Source organism: Montipora foliosa, chromosome 1, assembly GCF_036669935.1.
Source record: "Montipora foliosa isolate CH-2021 chromosome 1, ASM3666993v2, whole genome shotgun sequence".
In the NCBI taxonomy this organism is placed as follows: Eukaryota; Metazoa; Cnidaria; class Anthozoa; order Scleractinia; family Acroporidae; genus Montipora; species Montipora foliosa.
In genome coordinates, this window is record NC_090869.1 from 28772094 (window position 1) to 28796266 (window position 24173).

A 24173-nucleotide genomic window follows, 5' to 3' on the forward strand; every position below is an offset into this window, starting at 1 on the left:
CACATCCTCCAGATACATGAAATTTATGCCCCGTCCACACGTATCCGCAAATTTGTGTTGCCCTAATTTTTATTTTGGATTTAAAAATATCTGTGTCCACACGTCGCGTTTTCCAATCATTTTCGAATCGTTTTCACCGTCCACAAATATCCGGATACACTCTAGTGCCCAGTGCTTTTGAGAAAGATTTTGCTCGTTGAGCATGCGCAAAACTGACCTTTCGATAGGCCATGTTTATTTATCTCACCCGGGAAAGACTGGATCCGATAGTGTTACGTCAGTGTTACGTCAGCGTATTCGACTTCCCATTGTATTCAGAAATACCCACTCTGGAGACCGAATTCAATTTTTTTTTTCCGGATACGGCAACCGAATTCGCCGCATACGTGTGGACGCAAGCCGTATTCGGAAAAAAAAACATGTTGGGGTTGTCTGCACGAGAGAACGGCAAAGAAATATGCCAAACTGTAAAACGCACATGCGGGGTGTGCAGAAGCATTGTTATTGTTGATTAAACCTGATGAGTTGTAGCGTTCTAGTTCTCGACGACGCCGTCGTTGCTTAACGCTCCGACTCCGTCGCCGATACACCCATTTGGCGCATTAGTGGATGAGTCATTAATGGCCCGCCTCTCCACTTTATCAGTGATTTATCTTGAGACAACAATTTTTTAAAGTTAAAAAAGCAATTATAATATAAGTATAGGTTTGGTAACACATAAAGAAGCAATAAAAATAACCAATGATAAAAACGAACGTTACGACGCCGTTATAGAGATTTAAAATTGTGTTGACACGAAACTTTTTGCCATATAACCAAGAAAGTTCCCTTATTCCTAATTGTCTTTCTCGTTTGAGAAATTTCTAGATATCCGAAGGTAACAGGCAAGAATGAACGAAACAAGAAATTGGATTTTTGGCGAAACACTAATTTAAAGGGGCTATGTCAAGAAAATGATGTAATCTCATGACACCCAAAATGCCCAAAAAGTAGAATAAAACATTGCAATAACCACACATAACTGTTAACCATAAAAGAAAATAAATGGAAAAGGAAAGAGAAGCATGGATGGATACAAATGCACAAGATTGAAACGGATTGCATTTGGGTAACCTTGAAAAAAGTCAGCCCGACGTTTTTCAAGTTTATGGTAAATCTCCCGGATAAAGATCGTTTTTGCTCAGAATCATCTTGTTTGTGATGTGACGATAAATGTTATCAACAAATGAACACCTTTAAATAACGTGATATAGCCCCTTTAACCCTGATGTTTCCCTTGACGTGATGCGAAATCTCTCTATTATCGAGTGTAGAGATGATACAAGTAATTGTCACTAATAGCTCGCGGAAGATTTAAATTAAATGACAGATCATTTATGCAATGTCACGCAATATGTTGCTCGCATAGAATCCGATCGGACATCGAGAGGTGACAACTTTCGAATTAGTATAGCAGCAATTCATTGCGTGACATTGCTTACATCATCTATCATTGAAATATTCTTTTCTATTATCGTGATATTACATAAATTATCTACCATTTAAATCTTCCACGACCTACAGATAGTTTTATCATCTCTAAACTTGATAATGACCCAAACGTCGTTCGTTCTAATCGTTGTTTTTTGCTTCCTTATGTAGAAAAAAGAATAAGATTTGATTGGGTTCTAATCATGATAATTATTAAAACTTTACATGAGTATAAACTACATGGTCCATGGCCAAATGAAAATCATTCACGTCACCACTCCATATCTGCTGATTACTAGAATCGCAGTCGTTTGTTTGCCTCGTAGTAGCTGGCAGTCGCTCCTTGTTGTCCGTATGCTGAAGTGTCCCCATCTGCAGTCCTCTTTTGATTCACAAGAGGGGATCCCCCTGACGCCACCTTAATGCAATATGCAGATTCTTATTATTAATTATGCCCGGGTCATTATCGATAAATAAATCTATTCATGTTTGGGGGAAGGAAAAGAAAGGAACTTTATTTAAGTGTCTAGTCGTTCTAGCGCTGGACCACTAATTGGGGACACTGTAAACTGAAATTAACAATTAACGCAAATGAAGTCAAACATTGGTTTTTCAGGAGAGGGGAAACCGGAGTACCCGGAGAAAACCTCTCGGTGCAGAGTAGAGAACCAACAAACTCAACCCACATATCACGCCGGATCTGGGAATCGAACCCGGGCCACATTGGTGGGAGGCGAGTGCTTTTACCACTGCGCCCCCAAAAGATACCATCTTTATTCATTGACTTCAACGAAAGGGAAGGATAACACAGGGTATCCTCATCGAGGGCATCTGTTTTCAGCCGCATGACGTAATTGACTGAGAGTCGATTTGGATAAGGGAGGAAAACCGGAGTACCCGGAGAAAAATCCTTGTTGTCAGATTGAGATCGACTGAAACTCAGCCCACATATGACCTGAGGTTGAACCCTGGTTTCAGAGTTAAAAACCGCTAAGCCATCACTTTAACAATGCCCTTCACAGCAATCGCAACAGTGCTATTTCTCGACATTTCTGACTAAGCAGTATACAGGAAATTGGTAATTAATGACACCAGACTCTTGTAGCATTGATAAATACGCACATCGCTTCACAGATTCCTCACTTGTCTAGAAGACCAACGAATTTACGGGTGTTGAACCCGGGATCTCCGGATCTCAAGGAAAGAGCCCTAACCACTGGGTCGCACTGGCTTAAATGTTCCAGGAAATAACAGAGCGAAAGCTGGACGACAAAAAAGGGGAACGAGGAAGAAGGACAAAAAGAGCCTGCTTCCCCCCTCCCCCCAAACGCCATCTCTTTTGACCACATTCCAGCCTACCTACGGCTTCTTCGTTTTCAGGAATGCAAAAATATCTGCGGTACGCAGTTTAGCAGATATTTGTTTTCTGCACGATCTTATACGGTTAATTAGGTGCATTATGGTGTCTGTTTGTGTCCCGGTATTTAAGCGGTGTTAAGTATTTTGCATATGGTTATATAAGTGTCTTGTTCATTCGTATTCATCCTTCGGGTCTGTGTACGCCTACTACCTACAGTTTCGTTTTTGCTTAATTTATTGTTTGGCCCTTGCCAGCTATCAGTTTGATTATATATATATATTTTTTGTTTTGATTTCTTTATAGTGCGGGGAGTTCGGCCCCTTTAGTGTTTTTGCTTAAAGTCGTCCGATTCTTCAGAGACCAACCCGCGCCGTGCCCGACTAGATACAGGAGAGGACTTTCACTCTTCACTGAGTGTGATTTTGCTGTCCATCGGTTTTTCGGATGATTTTTGTTTCGGCATTGTTTGTTCAGGAGTTAAAGGCCGTTTAAATTCCTCCGTTAGTTTTTGGGCATCCACCTTAGACGCTCCTCAGTTTACTCTCGATACCTTTTCCTATGGCTATCGACTTCCTTTTGTCAGTTATCCAGCCCTGTGTATTCGTCGGCTCTTAGGCATCCCGACTTTGTTCTTCGTACTATTTCTGAGCTTTTGGACAATGGCCTTATCGTGGAGCATGGTAGTCTCCTTTTTGCGTTAACCCTTTGACGGTTGCGGAGGACAAGAAGCTTCGCTAGGTGATCGATCTTAGGTACGATTATTGCCGTCTCGTTCGTTTTAGTTTGAGTACGAGGACCTTCGCTCGCTCTCTCAGCTTCGTCAGGAAGGGCATTGGTTCTTTACCTGGGACCTCAAATCTGGATACCACCATGTTGATATTTTTCCGGAAGACTAGAAGTATCTATAGGTTTTGCTTGACCCTTAAGCGGCGGACTTAAGTATTCCACTTTCACGGTTTTACCCTTCGGTCTCAGCAGTGCGTGTTTTTGTTTCGCTAATTGTCGCGTCCATTAGTTAATCGCTGGCGATTTATGGGGCATAAATCTTTTGTTTATCTCGACGACGGCAGTCAGGCCGATAGGACATCAGACGTCGCAGCAGATTTTGCTCAGCGAAAGGATCTTGACTCTTCCGGTCTCCTTGTTAATGAGGGAAAGTCGTGCTGAGTTCCGATGCAAGTGGGCAAGTGGCTAGGTTTTGTGATCGACGCCTTTTCTATGACGTTTCGGATTCCTAAGAAGAAAGTTTGCAAGCTTTAGCTTTCGCCATTCAAATCAATTCATCGTCCTACCGTGAATTAGCCAGGATCGCCAGTTCCATTATTTCGGTTTCCTTGGCGGTTGGGCCTATTTCCCGTCTTCTGACTAGGCAGATGTACTTAGCTATAGAGTCTAGGTCGGCTTGGGATCACACTTTTCGCTTCCCTCCCGCTCTGCTAGAGGAATTGAAGTTTTGGTTTAATTACATTGAATCGTTTAGTGTTTACTCCATTCGGCCTCCACGTGATTCGTCCACTGTTGTTTTTTCCGACGCGAGCGACGCAGCCTTCGAAGGGTTATCCGCCTTCCTCGACGGCTCTGTGGCCAGCGGTCGACGATCGACGATTTGGGTCAAAAGTTCTACTTTTCGCGAAGTGAAGCCGTTGATCATGTTTTGCTTCTTTTTTTTTTTTTTTTTTTTTTTGTTGTTGAGCACCTATAGCCCAAGAAGGTAAAAAATTTTAATCACAATCTTAGTGCCGCCAGAATAGTTTCTGTTGGTAGCTCTCAGGTCCGTCTTCTCTGGCTCTGAGCATCTTTTGTTTTGTTTTTCTCATGGTATTGCCTTGTAGCGCAGTGGATTCCCAGGTCGCTCAACGGGAGGGCCGATCATTTAAGCCAGTTCGTTGACAAGGATGATCGACGGGTTAATCAACCGTGTTTCGACTGGTTGATACCAAATGGGGTCCCCAAGCGATCGACCGTTTTGCCTCCTATTATAACTCTCTGCTTCCGCGTTTCAACTCCAAGTTTGCTTCTCCTGGTTGCACCGGTGTTGATGCTTTGGTCCAGGATTAACAGGGTTTGCCCTCCGGTGGGTCTCGTCGTGAACGCCGTTCGAGTTCTCACGGCTTGTTCCGGTCGTGGGATTTTGATTATTCCGGAATGGCCGTCGGCCTTCTTTTGGCCTCTTTTATTGTGATGGACCTTCACGGTTTGAGTCGTTCGTCAGGGAGGCTTTTGTGCTTCCTGCCAAACACGATCTCATTTTGGAAGGCCGAGGTCAGATGCAGATCTATAAGTCTCACCCTTCCGTTTTTCGCAGTTGCCCAAAATTCAGAATGTTAGCTTTGCGTGTGGATTTTGGGTAAGTTTTTGGTCGTGTTACGGATAGTGTTTAATTTCGAGCCTGATTTGGCGTATTTTGGGCCTGAATTGGCATACTTTGAGCCTGAATTGGCATATTTTGAGCCTGATTTGGCACATTTTTCTCCCGAATTGGCACATTTTGAGCCTGTTTTGTCGTGCTTCGAGTTTATTTGGTCTCGTCGTGGTTTGTGCCTGTATCGGTATTTTTGGTCATTGGCGCAGTAGCTGATTGATTTTCGCAATATTGTTTCTTTTCTTTCAGATGTCCTGAGTTCCGGGATTTGGCTTGAAACGGCCTCATTGACCAATTCTTCGTTGAGTGACTTGATTCCAGGCCTCATTGATCTGCAATTGGATGCTAAGGCTCCGTCCACGGTGCTGAAGTACAAATCTGGCTGGCTGCGGTAGCACAAGTGGGCTTTGTCGAAGATTGGTGTCTTCGTTAATCCAGGAAAACCTTTGCATATTGCATTATTTATTTGTGAATTAGCTGAAAGTTCGTCTGAGAATAACACTGGTGTATCTTCTATAGAATCTGCCGTTTATGCTATTAGGTGGGGCCACGCAATGGCTGGTATCGAGGCTTGTCCTGTTAGCCATCCCTCTGAGTAAGGTTTACTTTCGAAGGATCCAAAAGAATGCTTGCGTGCCCACTTCAGCCTAAGGAGCCGCTGTCGGTAACACTGTGCAGGCGATTGCAGCGCATTTTGCCGCTAGCTCTTCGCTTTCCGATCTTCGTTTTTTGTTCACCCTTTTTAGGTGGCTTTGATGGCTTTTTTCGCGTTGACGAGATTAAGCATATAGCACTTTCGTGATGTCTCTATATTTTGTGTTCGTAAGTCAGTTTACGTGCCTCAGCGCGAAAACGACGGGCATAGATCCGGCTTGTAGGAAACTATCTGGTGATTTGTTAGATGTCCATGCTGTTTGGAGGTGCAAATCCGCTGATTTGGCGTATTTTGGGCTTGAATTGGCATGTTTTGAGCCTGACTTGGCATATTTTGAGCCTGATTTGGCACATTTTTTGGCCTGATTTGGCATATGTTGGGACTGAATTGGCGTATTTTGAGCCTGAGTTAGAATAGTTAGAGCCTTATTTGGCGTGCTTCGAGTTTATTTGGTCTTTGGCGCAGAAGTTGTTTGATTTTCACGATATTTTTTTTCTTTTCTTTCAGATATCCTAAGTTCCCAGATTTGGCTTGAAGCGGCCTTATTAACCGATTCTTTGTTGAGTGTCATGAAAAACGATCAGCACACGGAAGGCCACACTGCTGTTCTCGCTAGATCTGGCAAGGTTACTTGTCCTGTGGCTGTGACCGAGCGGTTGGTTAAGCTTTTGCCGCAGTCTTCCTCTGCGTTCCCATTAGTTCGTAAAATTATGAAAGCCAAGTCTAAGGAGCATTTTCATTCTAGTTTGGGCGTTTCTATGACCTCTTTAAGGGTGGAATTTAAGTAGCATATTAAGCCACTTGTTAGGAAAGTTTCTAAGTACGGTACGCACAGTATGAACTCTGGTGCGGCGTCCCATCCGGCTTGTAGCAAAAAGCTGATGTTTTGTTAGATATCCATGCTGGTTGGAGGTGCGAATCCGCTAATCAATTTAATTGTTTCTGTTGTTCGTTTTTCATTGTCTTATTTTGTATTTTCTAGTATTCACTGGCGATTGTTTATTCAGAATTAGATTTTCGCTTTTGCTGGTTTTGTAATTTTTGAGTAATTTATTTACAGTCCTGGCGGGGGACGTGAGTTGTGCCTGGCCCGTCCCAGATTTCCTGTACCCTTTTTTCCTAAGGGGTTTTTGGGGGCAGGTTTTTTCTGGCCACCCTGGTACGCTTACACGTAGCTTTAGTTTATTTAACCTTGCTGTAGCTATGCTCCTTTTTTAATTGGTCCCTCATTAAAGTGGGTTATGGCGTTACTCTTAGGCCATATCCAATATTCTCCAGGATTTGTAGTCTTTTTCGTTTCTTGTTTTTCTATTAACTTCTGGTAAATGCAGAATAGATCTGAACACACATAAAAACGCATCTTCCACAGGCCAGTTGATCCGCAAGGCATTGTCAGTGATTCCACAGCAATGAAGGCTAAGTGAGCCAATGTGAGAATGATATACACATATGAAATAAAATGTTGGCAATTGAACCAATTACATGGGAACTCGGAAAACTCCGAGCCCCAGATGGGATTTGAACCCACGACCCTCAATGATCTTGTCGGATGCTCTAACCACTGAGCTACTGGAGACTATGGTGAGCAAGAGTGAAATGTGGGTCTTTGACTCGAGCTGCATCAAGCAGCTACAGAATCGAACAACGACTGACAGCATAGCTCATAATGCATCGCGCTTTCACCTTAAAGCCATCTGAGATGCGGTCAACCAACCACGAATGTGAGAACGATGTACACATATTAAATGAAATGTTGGCAATTCGAATCCCATCTGGGGGCTCTGATTTTTCCAAGTTCCCAATGGTTTCAATTGTCAACATTTCATTTAATAAATGAAGGCTAACGTAGCCTTATTTACTCACCAGCTGTGTTGGTTGTGGATTGCTGTAGACTACTGGTGGGGCAGAATGCTGGGGAATCACACTGGTATTGGAAAACACAGAATTTTCATTGCCTGTTGGAGAGGTCATTGATGGGTAAGCTTTCTGCGTTGCTCCAGTGCTTGTCTCTGTCTTCACAGAGTAAGGTCCTGTCTGCTGCTGTGAGGATGACTGCTGAACCTGAAACAAAGGTCAAAGAGCCCAAAGACTACTTTCTCAACATTCTTCTTCTGTTCTGTCTTTTTTCCCCAAAATAGTAGGGGCTGAAGTCAACTGGGGCTTTTGGCCTGTTTTCATCTCCTGTAAGCGTACTTCTGTGTTCTCGTTTGTATGTTATTTCTTTATCTGACATGTATATCAATACACTAAACCAAAGTTCTTTGATTCAGTCAGCCGTTTGTATTGATTGTAATTGAAAGGTGGCCATAATTCCAGTCAAATCACCATGCAAGGAGTAGTAGTACTTCTTTACATGCATACTCAGTTATGGAAATGAGACCCATGTGAGGAAAGAAAAATCGGTGAGAAAAATCTGTGATCACAGTGAGAATGGAACTCAGGACAGCAGCACCTCATGTACCCAAGCCCGGCCCTTCTGGCTTGGTCAGTCGCGCGGCGGTGTCTTTTATTTACTTAGTCTGTATTTGATTTACATTCAAATTTGACAAGCTGGAATGATGTCATTCTATTTCTGTTCTGTCACTAATCGCCTCGCTTAGCCAATTCTTCGATGTATCTGTGGGTAGCCGCCAAACTTGCAATGCTAGAAATCGCAGGAAATCCACCACAGCGTTGGCTTTTATCAGGAGATTGGTCCGCGTAAGGAAGGGGGAAAATCTGTGACCACGGTGGGAATTCGACCCACAGAACTCAGTTCAATTCAATTCAATTCAATTCAATTCAATTTTTATTATAGTATATACTAAAAAAAGTGGATAGTGTTGAAGGCGCACTCTGATTGGCCACTCAGACTCCGAATATCCTTTGCTATTCACCTCCGAACAACTCGGGCGAATAGCCGTCGGGCGAACAGGCTTTCGCGCAAAACATCCGGATACCGCGAGAAGTGTTGCAGAAAGTAGAAGTAAATTCTATATTCTCCAACAGTTTCTGCAACTTGTCTCACAACGTTTTTGGCCGTTGCAAGGTACGTTATATTGGCCAACGTTTTGGGTAACTTGTTTCACCATGGTGTTGCGAGACGGCCATTTGGACGAAAAATTGCACAAGAGCACCTTAAATGAAAGATACTTAAGTAGGGAACTCACAAGGTACTTATTTACTTGTTCTCTGAAATCGTAATCAATATTACGTGTAGAAGGCCAGAATATGTCTTCAAGTGCTATAAAATAAATAACAATATCAGACCTGAGGTTGCTGATAATAAGCCAAGTTATTCTCTGTCACTGGAGTCGCTGCTTGCTGCAGAGGATACTGCTGAGCTGCTTGGTACCCATATAGACCACTAGCAGACATAACCATAGCGACTGGTTGAGATGACACTGTTAACTCTGACCCTTGATGCAGCTGACCTCCACCTTAAAACCACACGGATTATGAGTGATTATGGCCAGGGTTCAGACACAAGACTGCAAACAACTTTTAAGGAGCTCTTAAAGGGAACCTCCACTTAACAAGGAAATAACTTTAAAGCACAGAACATAATGTTTACAATCAAAAGTGTTCAAACATTTTCCAATGAAAGCGTTTGCATCCGAAATAAATCAATTTCATAACCGCTTGTTTCGGTTTTCAAATTTCCCAGCGCCGCCATCTTGAATAACCATGAAGTGTCACGGTTGCCCTATTGTACTCTCTGTGTAACAACAATAAGGACAATCGTAAAACGTCACAATTCAAGATGGTGGCGCCCGGAGAAATTTGAAAGTGAAAATAAGTGATTCTAAAATTCACTTTTTGTCTATACAAATACGTTTTTGAAGAAAATTGGCGAACAACTTTTACTGCAAACATTATTTTTTTGGGTTTGAAATGATTCATTAGTCGGGGTGGGGGTTCCCTTTACGAACCTCTGAGAGGACAAAACTAAGGAGGGGGGGACAGAGTGGTATCATGGCAAGATAAAAATAACAACTAATCCTAAAGAAGTTCCTTGATGAGAAAATTCTTCAAACATTTTGCTTGAGGGCACTGAAACAAACGATACCTTGTAATGGTGCATTTTGAGTCATCTGCAGGGTGGATACTGGTGCAGCACCGATGACAGGGGCTACAGGTTGACTCCACTGGTATTGCGGCACCTGCGGGGTAGCCATGGCAACAACTGATGGTTGGGATACTGATACTGGCTGAGTCGGTACAACAGTGCCTGCCTGGTATGGCAACTGGAATGAAGGCTGCGGTGTTGATATTTGATTGGCTCCGGTGCTCTGAGGTTGCTATAAACAAAGAAGGGTGCATTTTCACAATGCAACCAGTTAAGGACGGAGGTCATATCAGTCTTTCACTCGATAGGGCTAAATGTTAAGATATAGTTAACCTTGAGCAACTGCTGCAGGCAGCCTTTCTTTTAGCAGTTTGTAACCTTCAAGGTACTGAATGTACAAATTACATGTAGCTGATGAGCTTTAGCAGGTCTTCTGCACATTTGCAGTAGAAATCAATGGGTGGAATGATATTATAATGCAATCACTCCTGATTTTTGCTTATCTCATTTCAACAAATTGATGAATAAGATACCCTACTCAAAGTCTCCTTGTGTCCATGTTATGCGAAATTGCTCCATCACATTTTCTTTTCCAGTTGGTTTTTGCTCAAATGCAAATCACCATACCTAAGAAGCCATGCTCTCAGTGACCAAGGAAGGTGGTGTCACCTTTCCCCTCATAATGAGTGTTAAAAAAGAAATGAACTTACTGCCATAGGATACAGCTGGGTCTCCTGTGCTGCATAATATCCACTTTGATAAGTTGAGTTAGCAGGAAGCATGACATAACCAGAGCTCACTGCTGCAGTACCAGCTGGGTCTCCTTGGGCCTAAGACAGACAATCTTATCATTTGATACCATAAATAACATAATATGCCCCCCCCACCCCCCCCCCCCCCCCCAAGGCATTTATTTCAAGTACATTTGAGGAAAAAAGGAAAGGAAAGGAACTTTATTTAAGTGTCTAATCTTCTAGCGCTGTAGAGCACTAATCTGGGACACTGTAAATTGAAATTAACAAGCTAACGCAAATCAAGGGGAAAGGGGCTTGATAGAGAGGACAGGGCTTATTTAATTAAGAGAAAACGCCCATGGGAACATGGTTTCTCAAGGATGGACTGGTGGTTCCTGGGCGGCATACTGCTTTTTCGAGTGGGAAAGTGGGAAAGCTCAAGAAGACGAAGTTGGAGGCCATGCACCCAAAAACCACTCTGAACTTCCAGCACGTGAATTAACCATATTAGATCAGTCGACATGAAGGGCTACAGTGGTGATTAGACTGATTACTAATTTTAATACCAATAAAGGCAATCATTTTAATCAATTTTCCTAGTTGTGACGAATAAGAGGGAAGGGGAGCAGTAAAAAAAGAGGGGGAGGGGGGGGGGGGGCGAGTCATAATAAAGTACTTACTCTAAAAAGGGGGAGGGATTATTGGGGGGGGGGGGCTTACTAGGGGGTGGCTTATTTGAAAGAAGAGGCTCAAATAGAGGATTTACAGTAAAACATTACAGCCAAGGACCAAACAGAGAAAAAATTTCCCAACTTGAAATGCTGAATTTGATAGAATACCCAATTGAAATTTGGATCAAAGGCTACTGCTTGATTGAGGGGGGCAGATTATTATTTTGAGGAGAGTTGCATGTTGCCATACTAGGAATTATTGGAATTTTAAAGAAGGACCAGTTTCAATAAACATTTCCTTACAGTAATACCTAAATTTAATTTAATTGAAACAATGAATTTTGTGCAGATATAGCTCAAGAATTTTAAAAATTTGTAAGAAATGGACAGGGATGTTTTGAAATGCACTTAATTCAGAAAAAGGAAGAAGGGAACTTGATCAAGAAGCAAATTGTCTGAGAGAGACTTGTTTTAAATTTCATGATGGAGAAAGGCGGTTAATAATACAAAATGGTACTTTGTCAAATAATGGGACAAACATCAAAAAAACTAATAAGAACAGCAGGGTTGTTGGACAATAGCAAAGGAAATGGCTGGTTTTCCAAACCAGCCGGTGAATTGGCCATTTTCGAAATATCAAAACTAATATTCAGCTTGACAGTGAGGCAGTGAGGACAAAAACAATAGGAACACATTGAAATGAATGTGGAAAATATTTGCATATCATCCACTTACCTTTGTCTTTGTCCTCTAAACCTCTCTTCCAAGCTGAATTTTAATATACCGAAAAAAGCCTACTTGAAATTAAAATAAATAGGTGTAGCATATGCTAACCAGCTGTGCAGTGGAGTGGTTGGCTAAAACTTCAAACAGTACATGTAGGCCGCTACTTTTAACAAACCTGCATAAATATATGGACAAAAAAATCTTAACAGAGTTAACAGAAAGCTTATTATTTTTCTGATACTTACAACTGTTTGCATTGATGGTACTGCATAGGGAGTAGAGCTGCTGCCCAGTTCAGATTGACCAGCTACAGGAACAGCAGGAGTGGCCACACTTGGGTTTGTTTGCAACACCCCTGATTGGTACTGACTGGGATCAGCTGGCACCACCTGTGGGACCATGCCCTGCAGTGGCATCGTAGTAGGTGTTGCAGCATACAGAAGTTGACTGTTAGCAAACTGTGGCTGAGCTGGTGTGAGGACAGATGCCTGAGCTTGTGGAATTACTGAAGCTGCTGGCGTCTGAGGAACGGCAGGCATAGCGCTACCATATGGTGGGACTGGTGCAGTTGGAGGAGGCTGAACCTAAAATGTACTGTCTGTTACAACACGATGGATGGTTCCTATTTACTTTAGGGTGCTTTTCTGTTGAATGATACCCCAATGTACTCAAGGGAGGACACAAGGGAGCCCACAAGTAAGAACAATTATCCTTTCACCAATGTTTCGTGGGTTCCCACTCCTGCACTATCCTTACCCATATTTCAAGTTTGCTGGTTCTTTACTCTGCTAAGAGGGTTTTGTGATAGGGAAATTATTCTTGCTAAGTAGGTCTAAACTACAGTTCAACACAACACAAAGGCTGGTCACAAATTACAATATGTATGCATGCAAAATGTGTCACATTTCTGATATTCGACTTTTGAAGGCACCTTTTTTGTGGTAGTGCACTGTGTCCGTGGTGCCAATAGGCCTGCAGCGCGTGCGTAAATCACGAAAATAAACAGGTCTGTTGGAAGCATGCTTGAGCTTCAACAAAGTGAGCCCCAAAATCGGCAAGAATTTGTGAAGCTGATGACCAATAAAGCAGCTGCTAATTCCAAAACGATGGAATTACCTGGTGATAAATAACCTCGTCTAGGAATGTAGATTGTTTACTTTGCAGAAACAATGGTCAACCTCAAGAGTTAGGCGATTGTGATCTTTGTGTTTAATTTCAGACATTTCTTGTCAAACTTTGTCAAACTTTATTTCACTTGAAAGAAAAAAAAATTAAACTAACAAAAACAAAAACCCAGTGTCTTGCCATCATTTTGACACAGAGGTATCTTTGTTTCATGAGTAAATACGCAAGGTACAGGTAGCTTGATCACGGCGTCCACTGAATTCTATGCCACTTTTGATTTTGCGATTTACTTGTGCAGCCAGAAAGTACAATAGAAAAGATTGAATGCAGCAAAAATCTCCCAAAATGTTTTTTTGCTCATGGTAACTATTTATAATCGCAGTTCAAAATTTATGTTGTTTTCATGTCACAAGTTTTGCTGCTGATGGCAAAATATTTTATTCTTGATCGACACTGCTGGAAAACTTCCTTCTGCTCTTCCTAAAAACTGTGTATCAATTTATTTTGCATAACGCAGGCTAACGAAATCTGTACCTTGCTTAGTTTGCATTTTTCAGCATTAAAATAGAATTTTCGGTACTGTTTCTAGCACAAAGTGGTATATTTTGAGGTCTCCCATCCAGATACGAACACCACTGGACAGGGCTTAACTTCAGTGAACTTTTGTCTTAGAAAGCTGTCAGACATTCAGAGTGCACACTTAATCTTGAAATGAAAAAAAAGTTGTAAGGGAACTTGAAAATAATCAACATGTCAGCCAATGTTTCTAAATTCCCTTTAATTTTCTTCAATCTTTCTGGGTTTAGTATTTCACTAGTAACCACATGTCTTCTCGAGGGGCTAATTACCTAAGATAACTACCATGGCACTATAATGATTTACGATACCGAAACAATATCATGTACTATTAGGGCTACATAGAGCGGTTTTCAAAATCAAAAGGACGGATACATTTCAGTAAACCAATCAAAACTCAAAGTAATTACACGTAGCCGACACAAAGTGCGGGAAAATGTGCAAGCACGAGCCTCAATTGGTTTTGGTTTCACTTCTGATTGGTTGAAAAAGTGGCACGAGAATTTTGAACCAATCACTCAGTGAAGTAATCATAAACCACAGCAATTTGCTAATTACTTTCACCACTCAATTGAAAACCACTTAAGAAGACAAAGTGCAGGTGAGTTAATGAACCCCTGGACGCGAGACTTTAGTCTGTCTAACGCCAGATGATTTTACTCATCAACTGGAGGCTTCCTAGGTAATTTGAGGTGTCAATGGGTTAAGCAGTCAAAATCTGTATCCCCTCCATTAAAACAATGACCCCTGGGAGTAAGACTTTGAGTAACAGATTTTACTCTGAGCCTTTACATTCCAAGACATTTTTCATAAATAATAATAATTACTAACCCTAACCCTAACCCTAATCATTATTATTGTTGTTCATCCGTCAAGACATTTTGGTGTTCGGTAAGTCTTTTTTCGTGCACATGATGATCAAAAGTTAGAGAAATCATACCACGCTACATGTAGTAGATCTCTGCCCGTAAGCATCTGGAGTATTATGTACAACGTCTTGATAGAGAGCAAAACAGGGTCCAGTTGTTCAAACGATGGATTGTGCTATCCACCGGATAAATTACTATCCATTGGATAAGTCATAGTGAAACCAATTGCGCTATCCAATGGATAGTGATTTATCTGGTGGACAGCGTTATCCACCTTATAAACAGCTGGGGCCAGATTGATAGCCTACCATTTGTGGCACAGCTGGCCTGGCTCCTAGCTGTTGCTGTGAAGGTACAAACATTCCTTGTTGTTGTTGCACAGGTGGCGAAAACACTTCTTGTTGCTGTGGTGCTATGGGTTGCACAGGCTGGCCAAACATTCCTGGGTCCACAGTGGCCTGAGCCAAACCTCCTCCGAGTACTGAATCACCCATAAGGGCTGGAATGGTGTCCTGTGCTGTAAATTGCTGTGTGGGTTCTTTGGCTACTGGAGGAACCTAAAACAAACCAAACTGTATCAATTTCCATTGGCCGTCTATGGCAAAAGTGTTTCAAGGTTGAATCCAAAAACTGTATACACGTAATAATGACAAACTTTATTGATGTATCATGTCATCTAATACCAGGGTTCTAATTGGGAACATTGTACATAGAAATAAAATCAAATGTTGGTTTTTAGGACAGGAGACAGCAGAAACTATCCAGAGAAACTGCTCCACGAAGAGTGGAGAACTAACAAACACAATGCAGTTACAATGAAGAATCCAGGAATCGAACACAGGTCACACTGGTGAGAAGCGAGAGCTCTTGCCACAGTGCCTGCCCCCCTGCCCACTACTGTAAATGTATCTCAGACAAACAATAAAGTCGACTTTTAAGAACCAATCATTTTAATTGAAATGATAAAAAAGCATTCATTTTCAATCAAAATGAAATGTGTGGATGGGGCCTTGGCTTAAGGGGGCTCAAACTGTTTCAAAAATATTATTATTATTTCAAGAGACTGTCTCATTAGGAACATTGACACTGTTTTATGTGAACAAAGAGAGAAATCATCCTCGCACTTACATATACTTGTATCTGGACAATTAACGCAATTGACTCTTAAAGACACCTGAAAAATTCAGGTTGCCTCAAGGGAATTCAAACCCATGACCTCTGCAATGCCAGTGCATTGCTCTGCCAACTCAGCCATAAAACAACACAGCTGGGAGCAGGTCAATTTGTTGGGTTCATGTGTTCCCATGTGAGGACTCAATAAATGAAAAAAATGTATATATATTTGATCTGTGGGCTAGAGACTAAAAAGAGAAATGATCCTCACATTTATCTGGACAATTTAAGCGGCAATGCATCGCCGTCACATACGTCATGGGTTCAAATTCCGTTGGAGCCACCACAATAAAAATTAACGTTTTCTGGTGTCTATGAGAGACCATTGCTTAAATTGTCCAGATACATAAGTGCAGCATTTTTCACAGTTTTGTAAAGTAGCGCACATATTTCTGAATGCACTGGACATGACATTTTTTCGTAACACAACGCACCTTGCGAGCACCAAAGGTACAAGCTACCTAGTGGGGGGGGGGGGTAGCGCACATATTTCTGAATGCACTGGACATGACATTTTTTCGTAACACAACGCACCTTGCGAGCACCAAAGGTACAAGCTACCTAGTGGGGGGGGGGGGGGGGGGGGGGGGCCATCAAAGTACCATCTCCGGCCTCTAACTAAAACCCTGGTAAGTAGGACCTCGGATCATTTTCTCACTGTTATGTAATGGAAATGTTAGGTACCCTAATTAAAAATACCTCAATGACTAATATTGCTTAACAAGACACACTTCTTAATATGACAATACATGTAGGTCACCATAGCAATGGGAAAGCTATCTAAAAACATCCTACATGTCTTTAAAAACTTATTTCTCAAAAAGAAACTTAATGGCCTGATTTTTTTTCTGGAGAAGATTCAGAGCCGTATTACACCTGTAGCTCTAAAATAGTCTCCACAGAATTCCAAAGACTCAACCTGCTAATCAATTTTCAGCAATAAAAAAATGGGGGTTACCATAAAGTTTGTTTGTGAGATATAAACATATAAAGACAAAATATACTGCGAATGGAAGTGACAAATTTTGGAAAAAATTTTGGGCTGCATTTATGTAAGAACATTTCAAAATCCAGATAAGGTAAGTCTGTTTTCGAGCCAGTGGCCCATCAGGCCGGCGCTTATCTTGGGTTACTGTAGCATGAAGTGACTAGGAGTATTTCGACTCCCTCCTGGATGGGATGCTAGTCCATCGCAGGGTTACCCCAGCATTAAATTTGCCGGTACCCAGTTAAACACCTGGGTGGAGAGAGGTACCGTGAGGCCAGGCCCCAAACCTGGACCACTCGCTCCGGAGGCGAGCACACTAACCATGAGGCCACCGCCCCTCTCCAAAATCCAGCTGGAAGCAATCAGTTGGATTCCAGCATTTTAATCTGTAGTAAACATGAACCCAAATCAGGCCTTTTGTGTCACTATTTCAGAATTGCTTCTTCAAATCATGAATTATTGCGTTCTTAGACTGAATTCACAGAAGAAGTATACCTGAAGTGATCTTAGTCTGCTCTAACCGCTAGCAACCTAAGCCTCCTTTGAAATAGATTTTTGTCGGTCAAGTGTGATAGCACAGCGAAGAATGGTTAGAGTTCCCAATTGCCTTATTTAATGTGAGCACATACAAATAAGACTGATTCACGAAAACGCTTGAAGTCGCAAAGGAATTGCTGATTCTCATCACACTTAGCACTTTTACCACGTCCCTTGTGACTCAGTCGGCTTCAGGGATCAGTAACATTTGCAACAAACCTTCACATTACACAAACAGCAGCATCCCACGTAAACCGCATCTTGTTTATTATCTGTTGGCTGATACACTTTATTACAGTGCTGAAGGGTAAATCCAGGTTCTTGAAAGTGTTGAGACGGGGTTGAGCTGTGGACCTTAATTTTGTAACCACCATGGTATTCATACCTGCATCTTGTCTGGAGCATTCAGAGCTCCAGGCCGCTCTCCAAAGTCCATTAATGGCCGTGGCTGCATGGGTCCCTGAGGTGCCATGGTCCTAGCACCCATTAGTGGTGCTGCCACACCCATACCAACAAAGCCCCTTGGACCTTAATTCATTGCAAAAATACAGTTGAGAAAGTATATATTTTACTCATAATATTTACATAAGCACCGATGTATATGATTGATTAATTTAACTGCCATTTTATTTAGGAACTCAAGCTGGGTTTCATGATACACTTTCCTGTTAAATAATCATAATCCCTGTATAAAATTTTCAAGGTTTTATAGCCGAGATCAAGTTTGCTTCTAAATGGAGAACCTAGTTGATGAAAACTCTGATGAAAAGCAGATGAGATCTCATCAAAATGGTTGTTCTTGATGAGAGGGGAAACTGGAGTAATTGAAGAAAATGCTCTTGAAAAGAGAACTAACAAACTCAACCCACACCTGGTGTAGAATGTGGGACTTCATCCTCAGCCACATTGCAGTGAGTTGAGTGCCCTCATTCTAATGAACCAACCATTTTTAGCCAGATGAAAAACAAGAACATGTACAGTGTACATGTATGTATACCAGCCTTTAAAAGATATATATTATAATAGCAGAGCTCTGTGTGCCAAAAGCGTACAGCTGTATATAAGACCGTACGTCCACCCCTCCACGTATGCCAATGTAACCAGTATCACATGACCATATACAGGGCTCGAGTTTAGAGCTCATTGAGGTGGCCATACTCCAGCTAGTTTACAGCGTAAATCTTTGATATTGGTCATTTTTATGCTCAATTGACACCTGTCAAAACCAGTATCACATGACCATGTCGCAGGCTCAAGTTTTGAGCTTACCAAGGTTGGTTCTTTTTTTTTTTCTTATTAACCACTGACCAGGTACTGGGTTCAATCGTATCACAGACTCAAGCCAGGGCAACTTATTGTAAGAATAAATAACACTGGAGCTCGCTTTTAGGTTTGGCTAAATCTATAAAGGACTAAGAAAGGAAAACAATTATTTGGTTCAAGGTCAAGGCATATGCGCCTAAAGGATAGTCATATGCAAAAAATCCTCTTAAATACTAGTTGTGAAAAAACCTATTCCTACCAGGGAAGCTTTTCTGGCCCTGCTCACACTTAGTCTAACGTATATGGTCCTCACATGGGGATTAAATATAGTAAATTTACAATGAAAGTGTACTCTGGGCCGTACATCCCTATGGTAAAGATACTACTTTCACCCATTAGTAACAAAATCAGACATCTTGTCAAAGAAGTGGGAGCCATTAATGTGCCATTCCTATGATTCGCGTTTGTCTTTTCTCCTTTTATATGTAGCGTATAAAACAATGCCCCACATATCCAATTCTCTTTTGTTGTACATCCTCTATCATAAGTATTCAATAATGCTTCCTTTCTGCCATGAGTGCTGTTGAGAAGTATACATTATTAAGATGATATCAAAATAGCATTTACCAGTGGATGGTCTTATTAATGGCCTGGGTACTGCTGGCCTACCGAGCAATGGTCTGACGACCCCTTGACTGATCTGTGTGGCATGTGGTCCACCAAAAGCAGGTCCTTGCATTCGGCTGCCCATCATGGGCCTTGGACTCTATGAAAACAAACTCATGCTACAACAGGGGTTTCAATGAAATCCTAAAGTTAGCGGCTAGTTTGAGTAGAGTAACCACCAACAAACACCACATTTCAAAAGGAAAATTGATGATCTCGTTTACCCTGGATCGTGCAGTCATTGTCAAATGACTTTTACTCTTAGTTTTGAAAGAAAGTACAATCACAAAAATAAGCAACAGATCTAAGTAATTAGTACCTAACAGATGGAAAAGTATGGCCCTACAGCATTAATATTGCAATTACCAATGGTTGGGGACAACTGCATTACTCTATGATCGTCAGTGAGTTCATTATTAAAGACTGTTACTAGTCTTTCTTTTAATGTAAACAAAATTTTTTTTTTGCCCCTACGAGCTTCCCCATTCACGCGTAAATCATCTGGTGTTCAACAGAGTAAAATCCACATGTCACTCTTACAAGGAAAGGCATAAAGGAGACACAGTTTTAAAGCGAACACAGATGTGTTACAGCTGTAGCACTTTGACATACATGTAATGCAAACCATGATTGTAATTACATGTACAGCAGAGCATCATGTCTTATAAAGGAGACACAGTTTTAAAGTGAACATAGCTGTGTTACAGCTGCAGCACTTTGACATGCATGTAACGCAAACCATGTTATTACAATGTACACCAGAGCATCAAGTCTTATAAAGACTAAGTGATGCCTATCCAGTCGACCTTATTGCCTGAAGAAGACTAGCAGTATGCATACCAAATCTCATGATCTTCATCAGAAGTGAGCACATTGCAACACAAACAATGCACTTCACCACAAAGAACAACCACAACCTTTCAAGCATAAAAACTGTTCTTTTTGAGGAGGCTCCTAGATGTACTAGGAAACCAACCTGAAATGAGCAATGTAGTTTTTACTACTTACTGGTTGTCCAGGCCTCATAAGTGGCATTGGTTGTTTCAGTGACTGACCCTTCTGCATCTGTTGTGAATGCTCTGTTCCCAGAGACATAAGAGGGCGAGGTGCTCTCACACCTGACAAATCAACACCTTGAGCTTCATTAGGGGTGGGAACGTTTGGCCAAGGACCCAATGGGACCCTTGGACCTCCCTGAAGGAGCAGATGAAAGTCAGAACACACACATTGCATTACGTCAGGAAAAACACAACAAAATCAATTCTGAGTTGGATTTAAAATTTTATACCTCATAGAAACAGGAAAAGAAAGAAATAACACAAATATTTAAATGCATTAACAACATTGAGACATCCAACTTAAATGCTGCCACCATTTGGCTAGTTGCAATTCAACCCAGTTGTTGTTGTGATCACAGAATCTGTCTGGAAATACTCTTGACAGTAACGTCATCAGTTTTCTACAAGTTAAACAAAGATCTATGTGCAAGAGGAGCACAAAATTTTATTATAATCTACCATACACCTGTACATGTACATGTATTTTCAGTTCAATTAAACAGGAATTGCCAGGCTAAAGTTAGACATGCGTGCAAACTACACCTAATAAGTTTGTTGATAATCATACCCCGCCTCCCAGAATGCTTGCTCCTGTTCGTCCTGGAGTTCCATAGGCTACGCGAATATAAGAGTTAACGAGCAGTGCTCCATTATGTGCCTTCTGACCTCTTTCAGCTTCCTCAGCTGTCATATAATCAACAAATGCAAACCCTCGAGATATGCCATGTTGGTTAAGAGCAACCTACAGCAAAAGAAGTACCTGTGTAAAAATGTTAGATAATCCACATACAGCTGTTGATCTTTCAAGGACCTTAACATCGAGATCATTAAAAATCTGGGCCCGATTGTTCAAAAGCCGATTACCTTAATCCTGGATTAGCATAAACTTTTGTTTCATCTTTTCAACTTTTTGGTGAAAGTTTCTTTTGCTTATTTTGTTTTTCAAGATTGACTTCTTTTCTAATGTGAAGTTTTGCCAAGTATCAGTGTTGAACAGCATTTAGCAGTAGAGAAATAAACCCCTTGGTTAATTTTTAATCTGGGATTACGGTTAATCGGCTTTTGAACAACTGGGTCCTAGTGCAGCTTTGTGGCGAGCAAAATGATTGTATGGATAGTTACTTTTTTGTATTTCAGTATTTAATCTTTGCCAAATTTTAAGAAGTGAATAGCACCTATGGTCTCCATCACAACTTACACTTTTCTTACCGATGTTCAGTTCTAATCACGTTTCGATCCCCCCACCCTCCTAAACCCTGCTTCCCTGACAATGTTGGGGTCTTGTTGCCATTTGAAGTCAACATTGAATGTTACCACTGGAGAGGGGTTTGCTTTCAAACTAAACGTGGCATACATGTAAATCATGGAATAAGAAATAATTGCCTTTTCTTTGGTAACAATTGCTGCAACAATGTTTCATGTGGATTACAGCTTCTTCAAATTCAAGACCAACTGCTATATAATAAATTGAACAGGGTTTTTGATAAGAATCAAAGTGAATTGGTGCAGAAATCTATGGAATCTGTGTGAATGGATGGCAAACACTGATTAGGCAGGCACTTCGAGAAAGGTCTGATGGAATTTTCCCCCAGACCTCGTAGAATGTATTACACTTTGGAGCAAGATTCTTTCACTTTTTTTCAAGAGGCTTGGCTGATTCAATGTTTGGGTTTTGTAGCACAAGTTTCTCATGTTGGGCTAAGTGAAATAGCACTTAAGTTTTGCCAAATGAAGCTCTTATTTAAATGCCTCCAGTTGTAACCAAAAAAGTACAATGTCAGGTAAGGCAACTGAACATCACAATAAAGACTTGGTCCAAAATAATAATTTTTCCTTTAATAATTGTCTTACACTCCAATAATTAGCTTGGGTGATCAAATGGTGACGAGTGAAATTAGGGAATAATTTCAGACATGTTTTGTCCAAAATCAAATAATTTCCTGAGCCTTTATCAGAGAGGTATCCAGGTTTTCAAATTTGGGGGTCCTCTGGACCCCATCTTCAAAAATTTGGGGGTCCATCGCAAAATTTTGGGGGTCCAGCCAATTAATATTAAACAAAAATAATTAATATTCAATGAGGCCCTGGCCCTTGCGCAGGTTGAGAAACAAGCAAATTCTTACTACAGATTCTTTTTAATACTCTTCTAAAAATTTACAAGGATTTATCTTTTTACAACTAGGTCATTTTCTCTAGCATTAATATACATTTGTAACTACAACTGTAGATGCTGAAACTGATTTGTTTCATCACATTTTAAAAAATATGCCTCTCTGAAGTCCGCCACTTAGTGATGGCCTTATTGAAATCAAAATGCTTGTAGTCAACTCCATTTAAGTTGATTCTTAGCAACTGGTCCACTGTCTTCTCAGAAAGTCTAGCCCTGGACTTAACCTTGGTCCTATTTTGATAACTAAATCCCCTCTCGCAGTCTGCAGTGGACACAGGAACTAACTTAAAGATGGCAATTTGAGCAAGCTTGATGAGCTCTGGGAACTGATCATTACTTAAAACTAATTACAGCCCATAAATCTCTCATTGAAAGGCCACAATAGTTGGCCCTAACAAGGGGCCGATGCGTAATACAATGAACATTAAGCATAAATGGGCTATCCTCCCTTAACTTAGTTGCCACCCCATTCCTAGACCCAAGCATGACAGCCGCTCTATCTGACCCAAACCCACCAATGTTTGACAAAGGAACACAGATTCTCTCAAAATAATTATCTATTGCCTCCTTAATTGCTGCTGCAGTACCATTACATATTTCTAAATTGCACAGAAATGAAGTCTTATCCCTCCCCTCGAATATGTGCTTAACATAAATGACCAGTTTTTTCGAAACTGTTATGTCAGTTGATTCATCGATCAAAATCGAGATGTATGGACTGTCATGTAGCTTCCCCAAAAGCTCCTCTTCGATAACATCAGAAAACATCTCGAGGAATCCGTACGCCATCGTCCCTGGGCTGTATGAACTGTTGGCCCCAGTCGATAAATGATCAAGATCTTCACAGCCTTAAAAAAGAACCGAACTGAATCTCAATTTCCCGTAAAAGAGCATTATTTATTTTCACAAAGCTTGCCGTTTAATTTAGGAACGAAAAGAGTAACCAAATACAAGCGATACACAGTTCATCGTCGGCCCAAGATTTCGCCATGGCGAATGTTAATAATCAGGCGAATGTTAATAATCAAGCGATTGATTACATTCAAGCTTCATGTAAACACGTTATTTTTAACTGAAATAACACTAAATCCGAAAAAGTTGCATAATTTGCAAAACAGCCAAGTTATGAGCAACCAAGACGATCACAGTTGTGCGCACGGAATTAATCACAGGATCGCACGAAACCAAAATTTTACATACTTCGCCGTTGAGTTCTCTGTCATTTCGCTCACAAATAAACAAACCAAGGCTTGAAATTTGGTTGGAAAGCATGCAAGAAACTCAACTTCGACTGAAATTATCATTGGCAGATCGAAAGCGTCGCCGCCGATTGTCAGCAGCTCAGATAACGTCACGCAACATGTGGGAACTCAAACACCAAGAACTTAACTCCTCAAGCTGGACATATTGAAAATGTTGACAAAATGAAATCACCTGACTACAAAAACCAGAAAATAACAGCTTACCTTGAAATTTGAGGAAGTTAATCAGCTCTCCATAGTGAGAAATTGGAATGTTTAATTTTGTTGTGAAATACGCTGTTCGCATGGCGGCAATGATTGCTTTTTCTGCTTTGCTAGCAACTTTTTCTGTTGTGGTCCTCATCGTTCGGCGCAGAAGTTTTGCTTCGACTGCACTTTGATGATCTTGAGATTCGGAGTGCCGTTCAAGGGTCGATTGCCTGAAATTGTTCGTCCCTGATAAAGCCGTTGGATTCTTCTT

The 24173-nt window shown here is 41.2% G+C and overlaps 1 protein-coding gene across 1 annotated transcript in view; it reads right to left on the reverse strand.

Moving 5' to 3' along the window:
* Positions 1 to 1633: 1633 nt before the first annotated feature.
* LOC137996077 (ribonucleoprotein PTB-binding 1-like) overlaps positions 1634 to 24173 on the reverse strand; it is a 27797-nt gene continuing 5257 nt past the window's right edge. The window contains exons 4-14 of the mRNA XM_068841517.1: positions 20850 to 21023; positions 20232 to 20417; positions 19185 to 19323; positions 17680 to 17822; positions 14905 to 15153; positions 12272 to 12610; positions 10606 to 10725; positions 9896 to 10127; positions 9097 to 9266; positions 7711 to 7908; positions 1634 to 1888 (exon numbers count right to left, since the gene is read on the reverse strand). Of these exons, the coding sequence (XP_068697618.1) occupies positions 1766 to 1888; positions 7711 to 7908; positions 9097 to 9266; positions 9896 to 10127; positions 10606 to 10725; positions 12272 to 12610; positions 14905 to 15153; positions 17680 to 17822; positions 19185 to 19323; positions 20232 to 20417; positions 20850 to 21023 (2073 nt within the window). The 3' untranslated portion in view covers positions 1634 to 1765. The remainder of the gene's footprint in view (positions 1889 to 7710; positions 7909 to 9096; positions 9267 to 9895; positions 10128 to 10605; positions 10726 to 12271; positions 12611 to 14904; positions 15154 to 17679; positions 17823 to 19184; positions 19324 to 20231; positions 20418 to 20849; positions 21024 to 24173) is intronic.